Genomic DNA, 20758 nt, shown 5'->3' on the forward strand with positions numbered 1-20758 from the left:
AAAAAAAACAACCCCATTTCTCATTAAAACATTACAAATCAAGCTAAAACACTCAAAACCACAATTCCAAAATAGATAAAAACAACCCCATTTCTCATTAACCATAACAAATCAAGCAAAAAGATTCAAAAACCCCACAGTTCCCAACTAAACAAAACAACCCCAATTCTCATTAACACATGACAAATCAAGCTACAACACTCAAAACCACACTTCCCCACATAAGAAAACAATTCCATTCTCATTAACACTTAACAATTCAAGCTAAAAGACTCAAAAACCACAGTCCCCAAATAAACAAAACAACCCCCCTCTTTTTTAGCACATTATAAATCAAGCTAAAACACTTAAAAACCACACTTCCCAAATAGATAAAACAATCCAATTTCTCATTAACAATAACATAGTTCCCAAGTAAACAAAACAACCCCATTTCTCACTAACACACAACAAACCAAGCAAAAGACTCACACACCATACTTCTCCACATAAGAAAACAACCTCATTTCCCATTCTTGATAAATATACAATCAAAACACATAACAAATCAAGCTAAAAGACACAAAAAATTCACACTTCCCAAATAACCAAAACAACCCCATTTCTCATTAGAACATAAAATCAAGCTAAAAGACTAAAACACCAACACTTACCAAATAAGCAAAACAACCTCATTTCTCACTAACACATTAAAAATCAAGCTAAAGACTCAAATACAATACTTCCCCACATAAGAAAACAACCTCATTTCCCATTCTTGATAAACCTACAACCAAAACACATACAAAAATCAAGCTAAAAGACACAAAAAATCACAATTCCCAAGCTAAAAGCACATAAAAGAAACAAAACAACCCCATTTCTCATTAAACATAACATACCAAACTAAAGACTAAAAAACCATTCTTTTCCACATAATATAACAACCCTATTACTCATTCTTGATGTGAAAAACCAAAAATACCTGAGACGAGTGGATTAGAAGGAGATCCAGCTAAGCCAGCTTTCAAGAGTGCATAAAATACACAAACTCTACCAGCCCACAAAACAGGTGCTTCCCATTTCTCATTAGAACATAAAATCAAGCTAAAAGACTAAAACACCAACACTTACCAAATAAGCAAAACAACCCCATTTCTCATTAACACATTAAAAATCAAGCTAAAAGACTGAAAACCCATACTTCACCACATAAGAAAACAGCCCCATTTACCATTCTTGATTAACTCTACAACCAAAACACATAAAATATCAAAGCTAAAAGACTCAAAAACAACACTTCTCAAGTAAACAAAACAACCCCATTTCTCATTAACACATCACAAATCAAACTAAAGACTCAAATATGATACTTCCCCACATAAATCAAAACAACCCCATTTCTCATTAATACACAACAAACCAAGCAAAAGACTCACACACCATACTTCTCCACATAAATTAAAACAGCCCCATTTCCTATTCTTGATGTTTAACAACACAAATACCTGAGACAAGAGGATTAGAAGGAGATCCAGCTAAACCAGCTTTCAAGAGTGCATAAAATACACAAACTCTACCAGCCCACAAAACAGGAGCTTCAAGCAAAGTGGCATGAATGGTTGTTCCCAGTTTTAACACTCAATGAACTCCTTTTGTTTCCCAAATAAAACTTGTAATCAAGACTGGGTAAAAAAGATTTGGGTAACAAAGGAGAAGTGAAAAAGTTAAGATTTTTGAGTAAAAAATTGTTTCTTGAAATTGGTTGAGATGAAAATGTGAAGGAATTGGTTGTAGTTTGTAGAATCATTGCTTTGATTGGATTTTTGGAAAGTGAAATAAAGTGAGTGATTGAAGATTTTAGCAAGTTCTTTGAGGTTCTTGGCTTTATAGATATACTTTAAAATGATGTCATTTTAGAGTTATTATTGACATTCAGAATGAGTTTCAGCTGAGTAGATGGTGTCCCTTGATATTTTTATAGTATGGATAAACTTAAGGTTGATAATTAAATGAATAAATACAAAAATGAAGTATACAGTGGGACCCATCCACAAGGCTTGAATTTGTTAGTCCTCCTCACATCTATTATAAATTAAGGGTGTGTTCCGTATGAATATTTTCCAATTTTTCCATGTTCTTTTGGTCAAAAATTTTGAAAAATATTTTTTTTAGGAAAATAAATTCCTCAAAAATAAAAAAAATGACTTCCTTAATAAAAGTAGGAAAAACAAGTCTGTAAGTGTATTCTACCAACCACCCAACTCACCCTCTCACCACCCCACCCACCCACCCCTGCTCCACCCCCTGGCAAAAAAAAAAATTGTTTTGAAAAATAAATAATTTTTTTTTTAATTTTTTGCACCACCTCACCCCCACGCGCAATCAAACCCCACCCTGCCCCACCCCCAATCCATCCTCACCCCACCCACCCCCAACCCCCTCGCAAAAAAAAATTAATTTTGTTTTGAAAAAAAAGTTTTAAATTTTTTGTTTTTTGCACCACCCACCCCCACGCCCCACGCCAAAATTAATGTTGTTTTGAAAAAAAAGTTTTGAATATATTTTTTTTTTTGGTTTTTTGCACCACCCTACTCCTGCCCCACCCCCATCCCACCCTGCCCCCACCCCCACCCCCTGCCAAAAAAAATATTAATTTTGTTTTGAAAAAAAAATTTTGAATTTTATTTTATTTTTGGTTATTTGCACCATCCACCCCTTCCTCTCCCCCACCCTCCCCCCCCCCAAAAAAAATTAATTTTGTTTTGAAAAAAAAGTTTTGAAATTTTTTTTTTGTTTTGTTTTTTGCCCCACCCCCACCACCCTCTCCAAAAAAAATTGAGGGTGGGGGTAGGGGTGGGTGGTTGTGGGGGTTGGTGTGGTATGGGTCCACACCGAGGGGAGGGGATGTGGTGGTTTAGAAAATCCAGAAAAAAATTAAATACTTTAAAAAAAAAAATTGGGGTGGGGGGTGGGTGGGGTTGGGGTGGGGGTGGGGGTGGAGTTGTGGGGCTTGGGTGTGTATCTTCCTGAAAATGTTTTCTACCAACCAAACGAACATGAGAAAATAAGTAAGAAATTCACTTATTTTCCGCTACCCAAAAGAACATAAGAAAATAAGTGAAAATTCACTTATTTTCCAAGAATACATTTTCCTTGGAAAATATTTTCCTCCATACCGAACACACCCTAAAAAGCATTTTGATACATTCTACATATCTTTAATTTAAGACCACGTATATGTGGTAACTACTGCTCTTTTTTTCCCAGACTGCTTCATCGTGGCTTTTTCGCTTTCGTTATCTTCATTTTCATATTACTTTGAACTGTTTGTCCTTAACTGTTTTTTTTTTTTGTCATGCTTTCTCTTGAGCCGGAGGTCTTTCGGAAACAGTCTTCCTGGGTAAAGTCTACGTACACTTTACCCTCCCCAAACCTCACCTTATGGGATTTCACTAGATATGTTGTTGTTATAAGATTCAAAAGTCTTCTTTAATTTCTTAACTCTGAATGAGAAGAATATAGTTGTAACTTGTAATGTACTCCCTCCCTCTATTCTAATTTATATGATGCACTTTGATTGGTACGAAACTCTTTTAAGGAAATGACTTTGAAACTCGTGCTCTAAAATAAACCATAGATATTTGTTTGACTATAAATCATCACATTAATGAAAACTCTAAAATTTGAAATTAAAGAAAATGCATCACATAAATTGGATCAATAAAAGTACATTTTCTTTAATATTTTATTACAGAAAGATAGGAAGTGAGACTTCCATTTGATACCCTGATTAGAAATCTGGTGGTACTTTTACTCTATAAAAAATTTGGTCTAATTTGATGTTACCATTCTAAAAAATAAAAATAAAATTAAAAAAAAGGCCTACTTTCAAACCAAAGATAAAGATGATTCCCTTGCTCCAAATATATAAACTTCTGAAGTACAACTCTCAACATCCATAATTAACAAAAGCTATTTTTTTCCCTTTCAAAGAAGGTAAGTTATGTACACTAACTGTGAATTTAACATCATCAGTTTAATTTAACTAATTATAACAAGTTATTGCTCTATTTTTCAAATTACCATATCAAACTTGCTATGAAAATTCACTTTTATAAGTCAACTTCACCTGATAATGTAAACACTCTGCCCACCAACAATTCACATAACTTAAACTGTTTTTATTTTTTTGTTACCTAAGATAAAATGTTTCTCCTCCATAACACTTCATCAATGAACTAAACAAAAGGCAACCACCTCAAAAGCAGGTAACAGAGTTGGCAAATGTACAAATGTACAAAGAGAAACATATACAACAATGCCTCAATCCCAAACAAGTAGAAATCAACTTTTTGAATTCCACTTTTTCATTGTTAATCTCATAACTGCACCACAAGAACATGAAACTTCTTTTCTTCCAAGTGAAAATTACATTATGCTACTTCTGTACATCACAGTACCCTGTTAATGCCCTTTGTTTATACAAATATTTTTGGTAAAACTTAAGAGCAAATGGGAACATATAGAAACCTGCCAAAAAAGAAAAATAAAGGGGAAAAAATAACATACAGAAGCCTGACATCTCACTAAGCTACATTGTTGCTATAATAATCTCATAAAAGATGTCCCAAAAAAAAAAAGCCCACTACTTGATAAAGCTTTACACTGTTTGTCATAAAAACAATTGAAAGAAGACCTGCTAAATCAAGGAATTAAGAGAGAAATGTGGAGAAAGGGGGGAAAAAAAAAAAGGACTACATAAAGAGACTAAAGGAAGAGATGTGGGGAAGCAAAAAAGACTAACTATATAAAGAGAAATTTGAGTAAAGAGACGTGGAGAGAAAAAATGGGGGCACCCCAAAGGTGGGAAGGGAAAACAAAAGGTAGCACTTTGTTCTTCACAAGGGTATGAATTATTGACCCGAGTAGGCTTCTCAAACGACACCCTCAGAGAACGCAACAATGTACATGTTTAGCAAGCTGCAGCAGTGACCGAGTTTTGGTCAGATTTTCACGAAACGAACATCGTTTTGCCCAAAAGCAGTTCCACAAGCAGGACACTTGCGATGCCGGATCTCTAAATTTCTCTGGATGCATGGATTGCAGAACAGATGATAACATTTTGTGATTACGACCTGCCAAATATTTAAACAACAAAGATCAGGTTCATTTTAACCAAACTCTAGCTCGCTCCGTAAAATCACCAGCAATACACCAATACAGCATTAGCTATAGCAGCAACTAATACAATAAGTCAGGGGTCGGATGAATACAATAATAGACGCCTGTTGGCATCTACAAGAAGACACTTCTAAATTTACAAAGCCAACATGGCCTTAAACTTTATAAATAGACAATATTGCTCTAAATGGTTCAAGGGGCATCTATAAACGAAATATTCACAAAAAATAAACCCTCCCCAGAGAGACACCCTGCTCTTGCTTTCAACCTTTACTCCCAAATAGAGAAGGGAATTGAGCATCTCTTTTTTTTTATAAGTAATAATATTTTATAAATGCTAAAACAGCACTAAGACAGTGCGTAAAACATTACAGTGTGCAAAGCCCCGATCATATCTAAGATGGAATCTACATCATTTATGAAGGCGATGTTGCACTAAAAAGCTAGCAAAGAAATATAATTTTGTTTAAGGCTATGTATGTTGCTATGTGTTTGCCTTACAAAATTCAATAGTTTCTTTCCCTCCAAATATCTTTCCTTCCTGAACTGGATTTACACAATATATGCTTCTTCAAAATTTTCAATCTGAAAACATTACCCACTTCTGGAGCAAAAAAGAATGCATGTACATACCTCTTTTGGCCGATCAAGACACACTCCACACTTGAGAATAGCCTTGGAATCATTTATTTCATCCTGCAGTTTTTGTACAGCAGCCTCGCTACTTGCAGAAGTCAACTCATCAACAGTTTTATTCAACTCCTCTAGCTCTTCATCAAGCTTCTTTTTCTCACTCCTAAATTGACAAATTTCATAAAATCTTGAATCAAGGAACTCATAGAAGATGCATAAACGAACTATTTTCTTCATGAGCGGGAACATTCTACAAGATTAGAAATGCACGCACAGGCCAACTTCCAACACAAGCTTAATCGCAGAATAGACTAAATCAGGATAACTCTTAAGCATGCGTTTCGCGTTTGGACATAAAAAAATGTAATAATTGAAAAAAAAAAAAAAAAAGTAGTATTTTAAAACAGTTAAGAAAGGGTACTTGGAAATCAAGTTGTGTTTGGACATGCATTTAGCTTGGAAAAAAGTTGAAATTTTGTGAGTGGGAAAAAATTTCATTTGAAAAACTGGTCAGAACCACTTTTTCAAACTTGAAACTCATCTTTAAAAAAAAAAATCAAAAATCAGTCCAATGTATATACAAACGCTGTTTTGAAATTTTCTTTTGAAAAAAAAAGTAAAAAAATAGTATGGACAAACGGGTCCTAGAAAAAGTCCTGTCCACAAAGCATTGATCTTTGATCTTCCAGTAACACAAGTTTTGTCCACCTCTATTTAACTATAGTTAACCTGAGATATCTACAGCAGAAAGGTAAAGCCAGGCAACCAGCAGACTGCTTGTTAGCTCACATTCTACAACAGGCATTGGATTAAAGAATACATATTCACATAAGGCGCTGTCATTGACATTCAACCTCAATTTTGTAAAATATTCCCTACGGATCAAAAAGAGTGTCCACTTAGCCTTTGCTTTTCCTCGGGTAAAAAAGAGTGTGCACTTATCAAATCAAGAAAGAATTAACCTTTTTTTCCAGATTCGTCCCTATTAAGTGCTATGTGATCAAATCCCAATACCTATTTACTTAGGGGCAGTTTAGTCAAATTACCTTTTTTTTTTCTAAGAGTTGGTATTTTCTTAAGGGGTGTGCAAATGGCTAAGTGGACACTCTTTTTGATCCAGAGGGGTAGCAAACTTTACTGTACACGTGATGAAGTAAAAAAAAGTTGGTTGAAAAGAATATCACCTTTCAGTTTCACGTTCCATCTGAATTTCATCCAGCTTTCTCATGAGCTGTTCGTATTCCTTATCAGCGGAGGAAGCAGCAGATCTCAGCCACTTCAATTCCTTATCAGCATCCCCCAATTCCCGCTTTACTGTTTCCAGGGTCAATGCCACGTGTCTATCTTGTTGGGTATAACTTAAAGCTTCTGTAATTTGAACTTTCATCTGCAACATAATGATCATGGTTGAGAAAGAATAAACAATACCCAATTAAGCCTTTACATGCAAAAAAGAGGCAGAAAGCTACCTGGTCTTCACTTTGAGCTATCCTCGTCTTCAGAGATTCAAGATATGTATTAGACTGTTGAAGTTGTGACGTTAATACTTGCTTCCGAGAGAGAAGTAAGCTTTGTTCCTGCTTTATCTTCACGCTCTCAGAAACTAACTGCATTTAAAGCCCAAAAGTAAATATGACTACAAGTCAACTGCATCACTTCCTATGAATAACTACTGGGTAGGATAGTCACTATCACTCATTACAATCAAGGGAAATATGATAATAGAGACCTTTATATTATAATCGTCCCTCTCTGCCAGCATCTGCAGAAGATGTTGATTCTGCGTCTGCATGTCTTCATAGGCTTGACCAATTGTCTAAAATGTAAATGGATCAGAAGAATGGCAACAGAAAGGAAGTAATGCAATAAATTGTAACAAACGCGGCCAGTTGAGTACCTCAATCTCAGAAATATAGGTTTCAGACTCCCCTTCTTTTATTTTTATCGCCTCTCTTAGCTCTAAAACACCCCTGCAAGTAAAACTTTTATTACAGGATAAAAACAAGTGGCTCTAATACACAGAGGATCGTTATAATGCACACTGGATAAAGCATATATATACATGTCGACATTCAGTGCAAACAATTTTTAAAGCGTGCCAGCAGCAGATATGGAATATGGAATAGTCAATAAATTCCAGTAAAATAGAAGACCTCTAGTTCTTCATTCTCAAGAGGGTGCATCAATAAGATTGTCCTTCAATATAGATTGGTGTGTACCTTCCCCACCATATATCATACAACTAACAAAAAGTTCCTCCACCTAATTTGGCAAAGAGCTCAAGACCATGTCACACGCAGGTGAGGTAAATGGTTTAATTAAATCATAGGCTCCTTAATATAGATATTGATAAAAAACGAGTTATGCAAAGAACTCAGATCCCTGTAAACAAGGGGTGTCAAATGGGCGGGTTGGGCTGAATCTGGGCGGGTCAATTTACTTTGGTTGAAATGTTTGTGATAGAATAGGGCTAAAAAGTAAAAAGCGGGTCACAACCCACCCAATTCTTACTAAGTTTTAATTTCCTTGTTGGTTCTTTTATAAATTTTTTAGTACCTAATAATACTAGTTTTTTTCTTGATTATTGTTATATATAACATATCAAATTAAAAAGTGACTTTCAAAATATTTTGACAAGATTTCTCATGGGTGAATTTGGGCTACATGTCAGCCTGGGTTTTGATGGGCTGAGCTAATAAGTAGGTGGGTCAATGACCAGCCCAAACTTGGGCGGGTTGGGTGGGTCATGTTTCATGGGCTAATTTGCCACCCCTACTGTTAACCAAAAAAAATAAAGAACTCATATCTCTGGGATATCCCCACAACTGCTTCCGATAGTATGCCCATATCACTGGTGCCGGGACCAGCTTGCGCACACCTCAACTACCTCGACTAATTCCACATGTTATCTGCTACCTCCCACCAGCACAAGTACCGGTAACTCTATCCACCAAGGCTTAGAAAGATGGGAAGAAATATCCTCGTGTTTTTGCCTCTGACGGGATTTGAACATGAGACCTCATGGCTTTCAACAAACTTCATTGGCCACTAGGTCAAACCCTTGGGTGCTTCTAAACTAGTGCATTTGAAGGATAGATTCAACTTAATGCAAGGACATATTTATTGTAATAACAAACAGCTAGTACAGAATCACTCAAGAATAGAAGGCGCTGAATAGACTGGCCAATTGTTGTTAATGCAGAAAGAGGAGCACACAATTCATCTCAAATAAGTACTTTCTAGACATTCCAGAAAGGCGCAAAAAAGATTACACGAAAATGCATCATAATTTTAGAAGCAAAGCATCAGAGAAAGGAACCTGTCTTCTGCATCCAGTTCTGCCCGTAGTTGTGCAATTTCTGCCTCAGCAGTGGAAAGCCTCTGCTGACAAGCAGCCTCAGTTTCATTAGCAGATTTCACCCTCAATTCCAGATGATGTTCATTCAAAGCAGCTCTCAAAATTTCAGCTTGCGCGTGCGCTCTTTTCTCCGACTCTCTAATTTCCGATATATCTCTAACAAAGAGGTCGAACTTATTGTGAATACACGAGACAATCAATCAAGTGAAAACAAACTCTTTTTTTATAACCAAGAAATCCCAAAGACCAGCCAACACAATTCGAAACTCAGGGGATAATCGGCCCGCCCCTCTATCCTCCCCCCTACACCACTGCAGGTGGACAAAATGGATACCAATCTTTGCAACATCCCATATGTTTGATTCTCATATGAGCCCGTGAAATCGTTTCATTACTTATTCATTCACAGCGTTTTCTTGTCGCCAAAAGAACACTAGCACATATAACACACACAACCATATGCACATGTATATATACATAGACCAATGAGTCGAAATCCCAACTGCAATTGAAATGTATATACATGAAAACCAAAAAATTAAACTACCTGTTATCATAAATTTGCTGGCCAAGCATGTCCAAGAAGATTTGACGTTCCTGTTTGTCCCTCTGCATCTTCTCAGCCTGCAAGAACTCATACTGATAAGGACAGAACTTGGTAACAAAAATAAGTAAAAGTATATGCTGAAAAACTTACAAGTTCCTTTAGTGTTCGGATCTCCCCAGTCTGGTGAGCAACTTTACCGATCAAGCCTTTATGCTCAATAGCCTACAGCAATAAGTGGCACGCATTCCAGAATTAAAAACGAAATCACTTGAAATAAATCTTGCCTTGATGTTCTCTATCATTTCAGTTCCCCTTTTTTGGGTTCCCGGGGAAGGGATAAGGAAAACCAGAGAGAAGTGGGGTTAATAGTTTTGACCTTTCACTAGGAACACTTTGCTGATTCTAAAAAATAACAGGCAGCATTGCTACAATATGCTCACTGGTGTGGTTGGGAAAAGATCCAACGACACTCAAACCCCCAGTCTTCCAAGTTAAGAAAATGAATTCCTATTTATTAACAGAGAAGTAATCAGATATAAATTGTGTCAGGGCACCAAGACTTAACCTTTCTTCCCAAAGAATCTTCCAATGACCGTCTTTCTTCACGTAAGGAAACAGCTTCTTGAGCAGTCTCCTTCCAACGATTCAGCTGAGCTTCCATCATTCCTATTTCTTTTGATAAAGCAGAGCCCATTATCTGAAACTCCTCTTTGATGTCTTTCCTTCCTGCAAAAGTCTACCTTCTCATAAGCAGATTATTACATAAATCTAACAACTAAAAATCTGACTTGAAAATACACCGACCTGAATCTTGAATGGCTTCTTCCATTTTGATTTCCAGCTCATTTTTTTCAATTATGAATCTGTGAATGTGATGCTCCAATTCCTCAATCCTTGACTCGGAGTTATCAACTGCTTTCTTTGCTGCATCCACAGCCTCTGCTTTCACAACCAGTTCTTTCTCCCTTCGTCCGATGAAAGACCTGTCAGCCTGAATTTAATTTTAAGCAAAGACGACATGCTAGGATACCATCGAAACCACAATGATACACGAAAAGTAATGTAGCTTAACCTGAAGAGTCTCGGTCAGAGCTTTGTATCGTTCTGCCTCAGCATTCCAATGGTGAAGTTGATCATTGCGTAAGGTATAAGCACGAGATGAAGACACATATCTGTCTTCCTTTAGTTCATTCTATATGGACAGAAAATCAAAATTTAGCCTCATGTCATATGGAAGCACTTGACCATATAATTTCAAATAAAGTTCTAAATTTTACTGAATCCACGGAACACTTGTTGAATACCTGAAGATCTTGCAACTGCTTTAACAAATGTAGATTATCTTCCTGGGCATCTTGAAGCTCAGAGAGGCGGTCCTCTTTCAGTATCTGCAATCAAAATCATCATTTCTAAATGTGCATACATCACGCAGGCAAGCCACGAGGGTGAGTTACAGTCTCTGTACCTTTGCCTCTTCTATAGACTCCTTCAGTTCCCGCACACCTTTCGTTCGGTCTGTATGCTTCTCAGGTGACATACTTCCATTCACTGCATTTGGAACTGTTTCCTGCCCCCCAGACACCACATCTTTCTGCATTTTCAAAGTAACTAGCTTCCTTCTACTATCTTCAAGTTCCATCATGCTTTCCTCCAGCTCACCTTTTACCATTAGCAATGAATACATATTCAAGGGACAGTGGCAGTTTGATCAAAAGATGTTAAGTCAATACAGATAGTGCACATCCATGTCATCATATGCAATGCCTGAAGTTAGAGGTGGAAAAATCAGCCCATAAAATGACCCGCCCAACCCGCTTAGGTTCAGGCAATGACCCGCTTATTTTATTAACTCAGCCCATTTTGAAGGGGAGTCTTGGAGCAACGGTAAAGTTGTCTCCCCCCACTGCCTTTTTTAGCCCGTTATGAACCGCCCAATTCAGCCCATTTGAAAACTGGGTTGATATGCAGTCCAAATTGACCCATGTGAAACTTTGTCTAAATATTTTTAAGAAGACATTCTTTTATTTAATATTTTATAGAGTCATAGTAAAAGGAAAAAAAGTTTTATTAGGTACATACACAAATTATAAGAAAACAAACAAAGAATTTAAAACTTAGTAATAATTTTGTGTGTGCGTGGGGGGGGGGGGGGTGTTGGGGTTTGCCGGGGGTGGTGGTTACGACCCGGTTTTTAGCCATTTCAGCCAAAGTAACTTTTGTGCGGGTCATTTTAACCTGCCCAAATTCAGCCCAACCCGTCCATTTGACACCCCTACCTGAAGTTAAACACTACATCTCCAATTTGGACAGCCATTTACCAAACACAATCAATTTGATATCAAAGTTGAACGCTATTTCACAGTACTAAATGTACTCAAAATCTTACATAAGGTACATGTATGAGCTGAAAAACCGATATGCACATCCATCCCGTCATACACAATGTATAAAGCTAAATATTACAAACCAACTCGGATAGCCACATACATACGCCCCAGAATTTGATATCAATGTTGATCTCTAACACAGAATACCTATAGTACTCAAGAGATCTCATATACTGTGTTCGTGCATGAAATAAATGTTGCAAATACCTTCAAGACGCTTTAACTCAGATCGATCCAATGACTGCCTTTGATTACAAGCTTCAATTGCATCAGCATATTCTTTGTGTTTCAAATGAAGAGCATCAATCACTCGATGGAGATAATTAGCCTCTTCTTTCATCATATCATCAATCTTACCGAGAAGAATGATAGCATCTGAAAATCTCAATGATAAAATAATCAGATTAGACCTGATACAAGCACCATTCATTCCAAACGCAACCAACACTTGCAATGTAATTAGAGAATAAAGAGGTCTTTCCAGGTTCCCAACCTTCTGCGGATGACTTTCCTTCCAAAAGATGAGCAAAATTTTCGGTTTTAATTTGCTGAGCATCAATAGCTTTCTCCAACGATTTCATCAATTCAAGAGTAGAAGCGTGACGCAGATCAAGAGCTTCTCTGATATTCACAGTGGATCCGGTATTCTCATTGCCTGGAACGGCATTGGTTTTCAACACCCTACACAGGAATATCTCCTCCGCAGGACATGATGGAATTGAACCTAAATGTTTTTAGAAATCAACGAGTTATTCTCATTACAACCCAAAAGAGCTTATCTTTTCTACATTGAACTTTCAGGATGATACAGAAACCCAAATTCACTTATACTTCTAACAGCCAACCTCGAGAATAATCTTGTTGATCCATGCTTTGCAAAGCCATTTGATCTGCACCACTGCGTGCCCCAAGGATAATCAGATCATCATCTAGCTACATGGAGTTATTTGGAAGATCGTCAAAACGACGCAAATCAAGTTAAACTATTTAGGCCATTCAGACACCAAACTATTAGTGGATAAGTAAAGAAGTTACCTGATTCCAGATCCGATTTAATGTAACCAAGAAGTCATCATAAGAAGCTTGTTTGTCCCTTAATTCTTTCATTTTGGCTTCAAGATCATGCAACTTATGTTTCTGCGCGTCTAACTGTTGTACTAGTTTTTGATTTTGATACTGGAGAACTGCAGCATCAACCTGCCAAGAAAAGAAACTCAAACTATCATCCACTTTTTATAAGTTCTATACATTTCTGGAACCCATCCTATACCTTCAACTCATCCACATATGACAAGGACAATGAAACTCTCAATAACATTATTTACAAATTAAATACCATGTTTCGTGCATCAAGAGTTATTTATTTCTCAAGCACAAGCAGAGGAAAAAAGTTTGTACATCAGGTTAGCAAAGATAATAAAGAATAAGGTGTAATTTAATTTTACCTTTCTTATATTGAGCCATCCATTAAGCAAAAACGCACATATGTTGACCAGAACGGGTAATTGACAAATGCAAAAGTAAGATGTTTCTTCTGCGTCACACAAGCGCACATATATATGCACTCTGGTATTTTTGCAACAGATGCATCTAAAGGAAACTGAATCTGCGCCAAAGTTGCACCATTAAAGTTTTTGCCAATTTTATATTTTTTTGAAAGGCGAGTTGTTGTTAGACTATTCTAGGAAGAACATCACAAGCTAACCAAGATTAGCCACCTAATTGTCACTCATCACAAGTTTAGTCACCTAATTGTCACACTCATCACAAGGCTTAGTAAGTTCTGTGCTGACAAGGAATTTAGTTTATGCCCCTCAAAAAATTAACTAAAGAGCAAAGCGTTCATACTACCGCTTAAAGGAAATTAAAAAGGCATTCAGATAATTAAATGACACCATGAGCTGGATTTTCCTTAAAAGGTAGATATTCGAATCAAAACCAACCCATATTTCCCAAATTTAAAATTCACCCAATGTCCATTTCTTTAACATGGTATCAGAGCCAGGCCCATCCCTATTCATTGTTTCCGATGTTGGGCCCCTATCTTTTATTGTCCATGCTCCAGAGGGCCAGTCCTGGAAAGGGGGGGGGGGGGGGGGTTGTGGGATGGGTACATTGACTCCTTATATTGTCTTTGGTAATCCTCCCTCATGAGCTAGCTTTTGGGGGTTGAGTTAGCCCAAGGTCCATTTCTAGGAAATTCATATCTAAAGTCCACTCAGCCTCACACTCATTATAACCAACAAAACTGTAATCCGTCCTCCTCTGTGGACCATTGTCCACTTCCCTCCTTTACCGACCTTCTACATAACCATACCAAATCAAAAAAATTATTAATTTAGCATGGACGACGTACCTAGTTACCAACATATGTTATGATAAAAGAATGAATGGCATGGGAAATAACAGTAACTCTCCTCTCAAACCCCCGAGCTACAAAAACTTCCACATGAGCAGCCATTCATTAGGAGCGAGAATCTGACTGTTGATAACAGTAACTCTAGACTTATAGGCATGTAGTCCATGTTTGTAGCTCCCTCTTTTCCTAGTAGGATGGCTATAAGATGTGTTTGTTTTGAAATACTACAACAACAACAACAAGCCCAGTATAATCCCACCATGTGGGGTCTGGGGAGGGTAGAGTGTACGCAGACCTAACCCCCACCTTGAAAGGTAGGGCGGCTGTTTCCGAAAGACCCTCGGCTCAAGAGAGGAAAAGAGAGGAAGACAAGAGGAAAACAAGACAAAAGGTCAGATAGGCCCAAGCATATCGAAAACAATATGATAACACGAATACCAAAAGCGAGAAAGTCATGGTAGAACAATCCGGAAAGAAAGGAGCATTAACTACTATAGATAAATAAAATAATCAAAGTATAACGGCCCAACAAATATAAGCAAAGAATCAAATGCATAAACCAAAAGGCAATAAACAAATGAGCAAAACTGCAACTACTATGGTGAAAGGGTAAGCCACCTAGCCTTCTATCCTAATCTGAGTCCTCCACAACCTCCTATCTAAGGTCATGTCCTCGGTGAGCTGAAACTGTGCCATATCCTGTCTAATCACCTCTCCCCAATACTTCTCGCCTCCTTTACCTCTCCTGAAACCATCCATAGCCAACCTCTCACACCTCCGCACTGGAGCATCTGTGTCTCTCCTCTTCACATGCCCAAACCATCTCTTACTATGTTTGTTTTGAAATACTAAAAAGTGAAAATTTCTTACTATGATTGCTTACTGCAACTCTCTCCTCAAACAAAATTTAGATCGATCCAAAATTAAGTAAATAAAATGTATGGTGATTTAGTTCCCTCCTAAATTTGGCCAAGCCAAACAAAATTATGATGTTGGCAAACAAGAAGTGAATGAAGTCCAACTTTGAATGAAGTTTAGCAATTCAACATTGAGTTCTTAAAGATTCAATTCTCTCCAACTGAATTTGCAATTCAAAATTGAGTTCTTAGAGATTAAATTGTAAAATCCTTTATTAGTTATTACTCCGTACTCACTACACCACATTAACCTAAGACTTCAGTTGTATCAAATTGATACAACAACAAATCAAATTGATAATCAGTTGAATTTAATTTCATCAGAACTTCTTACCATAAAATTAATTGAACCATTTCACAACTTCGTGTTGCTAGAGTATTAGCAATACATTTATATAAATGGTGAGGGGGACTAATAGTAGGACCACATCATTTGTCATTAATAAAATGCCTAAAACATTTAAATACATAGCAATCAACAAGGATGCACTTTTGGGAAAGCATAACCACAGTCGCCCAAAAGGGAATTTTTTTTTTTCACAAGAAAAGAAAAAGGGAGTGTTTAAGATAGATATTTCTGCACTTCCATAACTTCTACAACTTTTTTCAATAATGCCAATGTCCAGTCAGTTTGTGTGAATCCCGACTAATCCACAGGAGGTATAGGGAATGTTTAACATAAATGTTTTTGTACTTCAATAACTTTACAACTTCTTTCAATAATGGCAGTGTCCAGTCGACCTGCGATGCGACTAATCCACCGGGGCACCTGTTATCTTCCACCGGTACCATAAAAATGTTTGTATTGAGTAACTCCACCTACCATAGACATAGGCACATAAGAAGAATTACCAAGTAAAGCTTCTATTGGGATTCAAACCTTGTTTCCCTAGGTCATCCGCTTGGGACAATAACTTCTACGACTTTATTCCACGGTTTAAAATATTTTCACCCTACCGGATCGGAAAGGCGAGGGTGAGAAAGAGATAGAGAGAGCCTTTCGAGTTATTCTACTTATATCGGTTATTCCCAAAAGATATTATACATCAACAATCACTTGACATTGAGCATTTAGTTTAACCAGAACATCCAAAATACCGAACTTAAAAGAGAAGCTAATACGCACATGTATAGGAAACAGATAAGGCAAGGACTCTAAGCAACACAAAATAAGATTACAATATCTGGCAAAAAGAACCTCAAGAGAGAGAAAACAAGCATGTAATCACAACCTAGTTAAACTCTTTTTTAATTTCAAGTTCAACTCTTTCCATATAATTAACTTAAACACAAAATAGCTAGGGTTCTACCAACCTAGGGTAAGGGAGATGGAAAAAGGTCATTTAGTTTTTGTGCCTCAGTTAGGATGACCAAGGTTCCCGTTCCAACTTCATTGGCGTTAGGCTGCGTCCTTAGGATATGTTTTTCATCACTTGCTCTCTATAGAAAATAGTACCCAATTGGTAATTCATAATTACGTGCAACTAAAAAGAGCATCACCTTGAACAATCTCTCCTCAAAATCACAACTTTACGGATCATAAAGCCCTAATTTAGGTTTTATAGCAAAAACAAAAAAACTTCCCTTCTCACAGCGCAAATTACCACACTATAATTCATCCATAAACTGAAAACCAGCCAGATCAACAAGCCCTTTTCTTTTTTTGATAAAGATGCATTAAGTGGGAATGATCCTTGAACCTCTGGGAAAATAACTTAGCTCTCAACCAAGTGCACCACTAAGCCTTTTGTACAATCCCTTTTCATAAAAAAATAAAATTAAAAATCAGCAAACCAAATAAAGAACAAAAATTTATATCTCCTTGTGCTAAAAGAGATGGAACCACACATGAAAGGGTCATTCTTTTTTCAACTGTGGAACCCTAAAAAGCATATGTAACTAACTAAGCTAACATACAAAAACAACAACTTCAATTCCAACTTCATTCCCTATGGCCTAAGGATGTGCTTTCCATCACTTGCTACAACAACGTACTAGTGTGAGGGTAGGATGTTCGCAGACCTACCTTTGTGAGGGTAGAGAGGCTATTTCCGATAGACCCTCTGCTCCAAATACTTTTCATCACTTGCTCTATGCAAAAAATAGTACCCAATTGGTAATTCTTAATTACGTGCACTAAAAAAACGCATCACCTTGAGAAAAATCTCCTCAAGATCACAACTTTATGGCTCATAAAGACCTAATTTTAGGTTTTAGAGAAAAAACACTAACTTCCCTTCTCATGGCATAAATTACCACACTATAATTCAGCCATAAAACTAAAAACTAGTCAGATCAACAAGCCCTTTTCATCAAAAGTAAAGCTAAAAATCAACACACCAAATAAAGAACAAAATTTATATCTCCTTACACTAAAAAAGATAGAACCTCCGAAAAGGGCCAAATAAAGAACAAAATTTTATATCTCCTTACACTAAAAAAGATAGAACCTCCAATGAAAAGGGTCATTCTTTTTTCAACTATCTAACCCTAAAAAAGCATATGTAACCAAAATCACTAACTTCCCTTCTCATGGCATAAATTACCACACTATAATTCAGCCATAAAACTAAAAACTAGTCAGATCAACAAGCCATTTTCATCAAAAGTAAACCTAAAAATCAACAAACCAAATAAAGAACAAAAATTTATATCTCCTTACGCTAAAAGAGATACAAGTACAACCACAAATGAAAAGGTTCATTCTTTTTTCAACTATGGAACCCCAAAAGGCAGATGTAACTAACTAAGCTAACATACAGAAACAACAACTTCAATTCATACTTCATTGGCTATGGCCTTAGGATGTGCTTTTGATCACTTGCTTTATATAGAAAATAGTACCCAATTGATAATCCGTAATTACGTGCATTTAAGAAGAGCAGCCCTTGATTCCTCAAGGTCATAACTTTATGGCTCATAAAGCCCTAATTGTAAGTATTATAGCAAAAACACTAACTTCCCTTCTCATGTCATAAATCACCACACTCTAATTCAGCCATAAAACTGAAAACTAGTCAGATCAACAAGCCCTTCTCATAAAAAATAAAGCTAAATATCAACAAATAAATAAAGAACAAAAATTTATATCCACACATGAAAAGGGTCATTCTTTTTTTTTCTTTTTTTTTTTTTAAATTGTGGAACCCTAAAAAACACATATAACTAACTAAACCAACATACAAAAACAACAACTTTATTACAAAACAACCACAAAAATTGAATTAAGGCATTAAATGAAAAGGGTCATTCTTTTTTCAATTGAGGAACCCTAAAAACACATGTAACTAACTAAACTTAACATACAAAAACAACAACATTAATTACAAAAATAACCATAAAAATTGAATTAAGGGCATTAATGAAAAGGGAAAAAAAAGCTTACAGCTTTATTATCATTAGAAGTTTTAGAATGTCTAGCCATGGTTGGTGATGAAAATACAGAATTGATATGAGGTCTCTTTTTTTGAGGCTCATCAGATGTAGCAGAGTTCTCCATTTATATCTTTAATATGAATTTCATCAACCCAACTTTAAAAAGATTACAATTTCCAATTCAAGAAACTTCAAATTCTTGAAATCAAAAGTGAAAAAAATCAAGAAAATGATGAAAAGAAGAAAACCAAGAAAGGGAGTAGTGGGGTGGGGTAGGGTAGGGGGGTAGGGTGGGGTCGTTTAGGGGAGTGGGTGGGTGTTGAAGAAGAGAAGTACACTGAAAATGGAGGAACTGTTTTTGTGCTTTTGTTGTGTCGATGAGAGAGAGAGCTCAAGTTGGAAAAAGAAAAAAAAAATGAAAGTTTGTAACGTTTGGGGAATTTGGATCTTGAAAGATTTGGATTTGGGCTTTTGTAAATATTTGAGTTATTGGGCCTAAATTTATCCTTTTTTCCTCATTGGGAAGATTTTACGAGTAGGATCTTTCAGCCCCTCAAATTGCTGGTCTTTAATTTTTGTCCTTCGCTTAAAAATGTGATCAAAAATATCCTCAGGTTCTGGGTTCGAACTCCGACTCAATAAAAAAAATAAACAATTTCCAAGGCAAGGTTTCGCTAAAGTTAGGTGTAAAATTATGCGTTAAGGCATAACTTCTATATAGAAACTATGCTTTAAGGCACAACTTGTCTTAAGAATTTATTTGTTTTCCACTCTGCTGGTTTCTAAAGAAGTTAGGCCTTTCTATGAAACTCTGCCTTGCATTTTTTTTTATACTCTACTGGGATTCGAACCCAGAATCTCAAGGGTATTTTCGGCCATTTAAAGTACTGAAGGCCAAAAATTAAAGACCACCGCCGAATAAGGGCATTTGTGCGAATGACCCTCTTTCAGTGGCACTATGTAATGTTTATCTATTGGACCTAATTTATCGTTTTTCCAAACTTGAAAAATTTCACGAGTAGGATCTTTCGGTGACACTGTTTAACTTCTATCTATTCGGCCTAATTTATCGTTTTTCCTAATCTGGGAAATTTCACGAGTGGGATCTTTCAGTGACACTATGTAACATCTATCTATTGAGCCTAATTTATCATTTTTTTCCTAACGTGACAAATTTTACGAGTAGGATCTTTCAATCGCACTATTTAGCTTCTATCTATTGGCCTAATTTATTTTTTTCCTAACTAGAATATTTCACGACTAGGATCTTTTAGTGACGTTATTTAACTTCTATCAGTTGGACCTAATTTATCTTTTTCGCTAATTGGGAAGATTTTACGAATGCGATCTTTCAGTGAACCATTTAACGTTTGTATATTGGGCTTAATTTATCGTTTTCCCAAATATTGCAAATTTTACGAGTAGGATCTTTCAGTAACATTATGCAACGTCTATCTTTTGGGCCTAATTTATCATTTTTCCTAACGTGGCAAATTTTGCGAGTAGTATCTTTCAATGACACTATTTAAGTCTATCTATTGGGCCTAATTTATCGTTTTTCCTACCTTGACAAATTTTACGAGTAGTATCTTTTAATGACATTATTTAACTTCTATCTTTGGGCCTAATTTATCTTTTTTCCTAACCGGAAGATTTCACGAGTAGGATCTTTCAATGACACTATTTAACTTCTATCTATTGGACCTAATTTATGGTTTCTCCTAACTTGGCAAATTTTGCGAGTAGGATCTTTCAGTGATACTACGTAACGTCTATCTATTGTGCCTAATTTATCATTTTTCCTAATGTAATTTGCGCAATTTGCACGATTGGCCTTACTCGGGGGTGGTCTTTAATTTTTGCCTTTCGCCTAAAATATACCGATGTTCTGGGTTTGAAGCTTGGCTTAATAAAAAATAAATTACAAGGTAGAGTTTCGTAGCAATTAGGCCTATTCAGGCAAAAGTTAGGCCTAACTTTTGAAGAATTCCGGCAGAGTAAAAAAAATCCTGCCTTGCA

General features: G+C 36.4%; 1 protein-coding gene across 1 annotated transcript; it reads right to left on the bottom strand.

Annotated features, from left to right (window-relative positions):
* Positions 1-4317: 4317 nt before the first annotated feature.
* Positions 4318-19128, bottom strand: LOC132032721 (E3 ubiquitin-protein ligase BRE1-like 2). The gene is made up of 20 exons (XM_059422419.1): positions 18942-19128; positions 18750-18910; positions 13124-13285; positions 12934-13021; positions 12582-12812; positions 12296-12463; positions 11167-11360; positions 11006-11089; positions 10774-10893; positions 10506-10692; positions 10267-10427; positions 9852-9923; positions 9702-9778; positions 9116-9310; positions 7694-7766; positions 7526-7612; positions 7266-7403; positions 6981-7183; positions 5797-5959; positions 4318-5117 (listed from the first exon to the last, which is right to left on the bottom strand). Exons 2-20 carry the CDS (start codon positions 18861-18863, stop codon positions 4986-4988), a joined length of 2649 nt encoding a protein of 882 aa, XP_059278402.1. The 5' UTR covers positions 18864-18910; positions 18942-19128; the 3' UTR covers positions 4318-4985.
* Between the last annotated feature and the right edge of the window lie 1630 nt (positions 19129-20758).

The sequence above is a fragment of the Lycium ferocissimum genome, chromosome 10, assembly GCF_029784015.1.
Source record: "Lycium ferocissimum isolate CSIRO_LF1 chromosome 10, AGI_CSIRO_Lferr_CH_V1, whole genome shotgun sequence".
Lineage (NCBI taxonomy): Eukaryota > Viridiplantae > Streptophyta > Magnoliopsida > Solanales > Solanaceae > Lycium > Lycium ferocissimum.

Excerpts from the sequence above, each read along its gene's own strand:
- LOC132032721 (XM_059422419.1), bottom strand. The coding sequence starts at position 18,863 with ATGGAGAACTCTGCTACATCTGATGAGCCTCAAAAAAAGAGACCTCAT. Across the intron at positions 5,960-6,980 it reads ATGGAACGTGAAACTGAAAG|GAGTGAGAAAAAGAAGCTTG; the intron begins GTGATATTCTTT and ends TTGTCAATTTAG. Across the intron at positions 5,118-5,796 it reads GTCTTGATCGGCCAAAAGAG|GTCGTAATCACAAAATGTTA; the intron begins GTATGTACATGC and ends AATATTTGGCAG.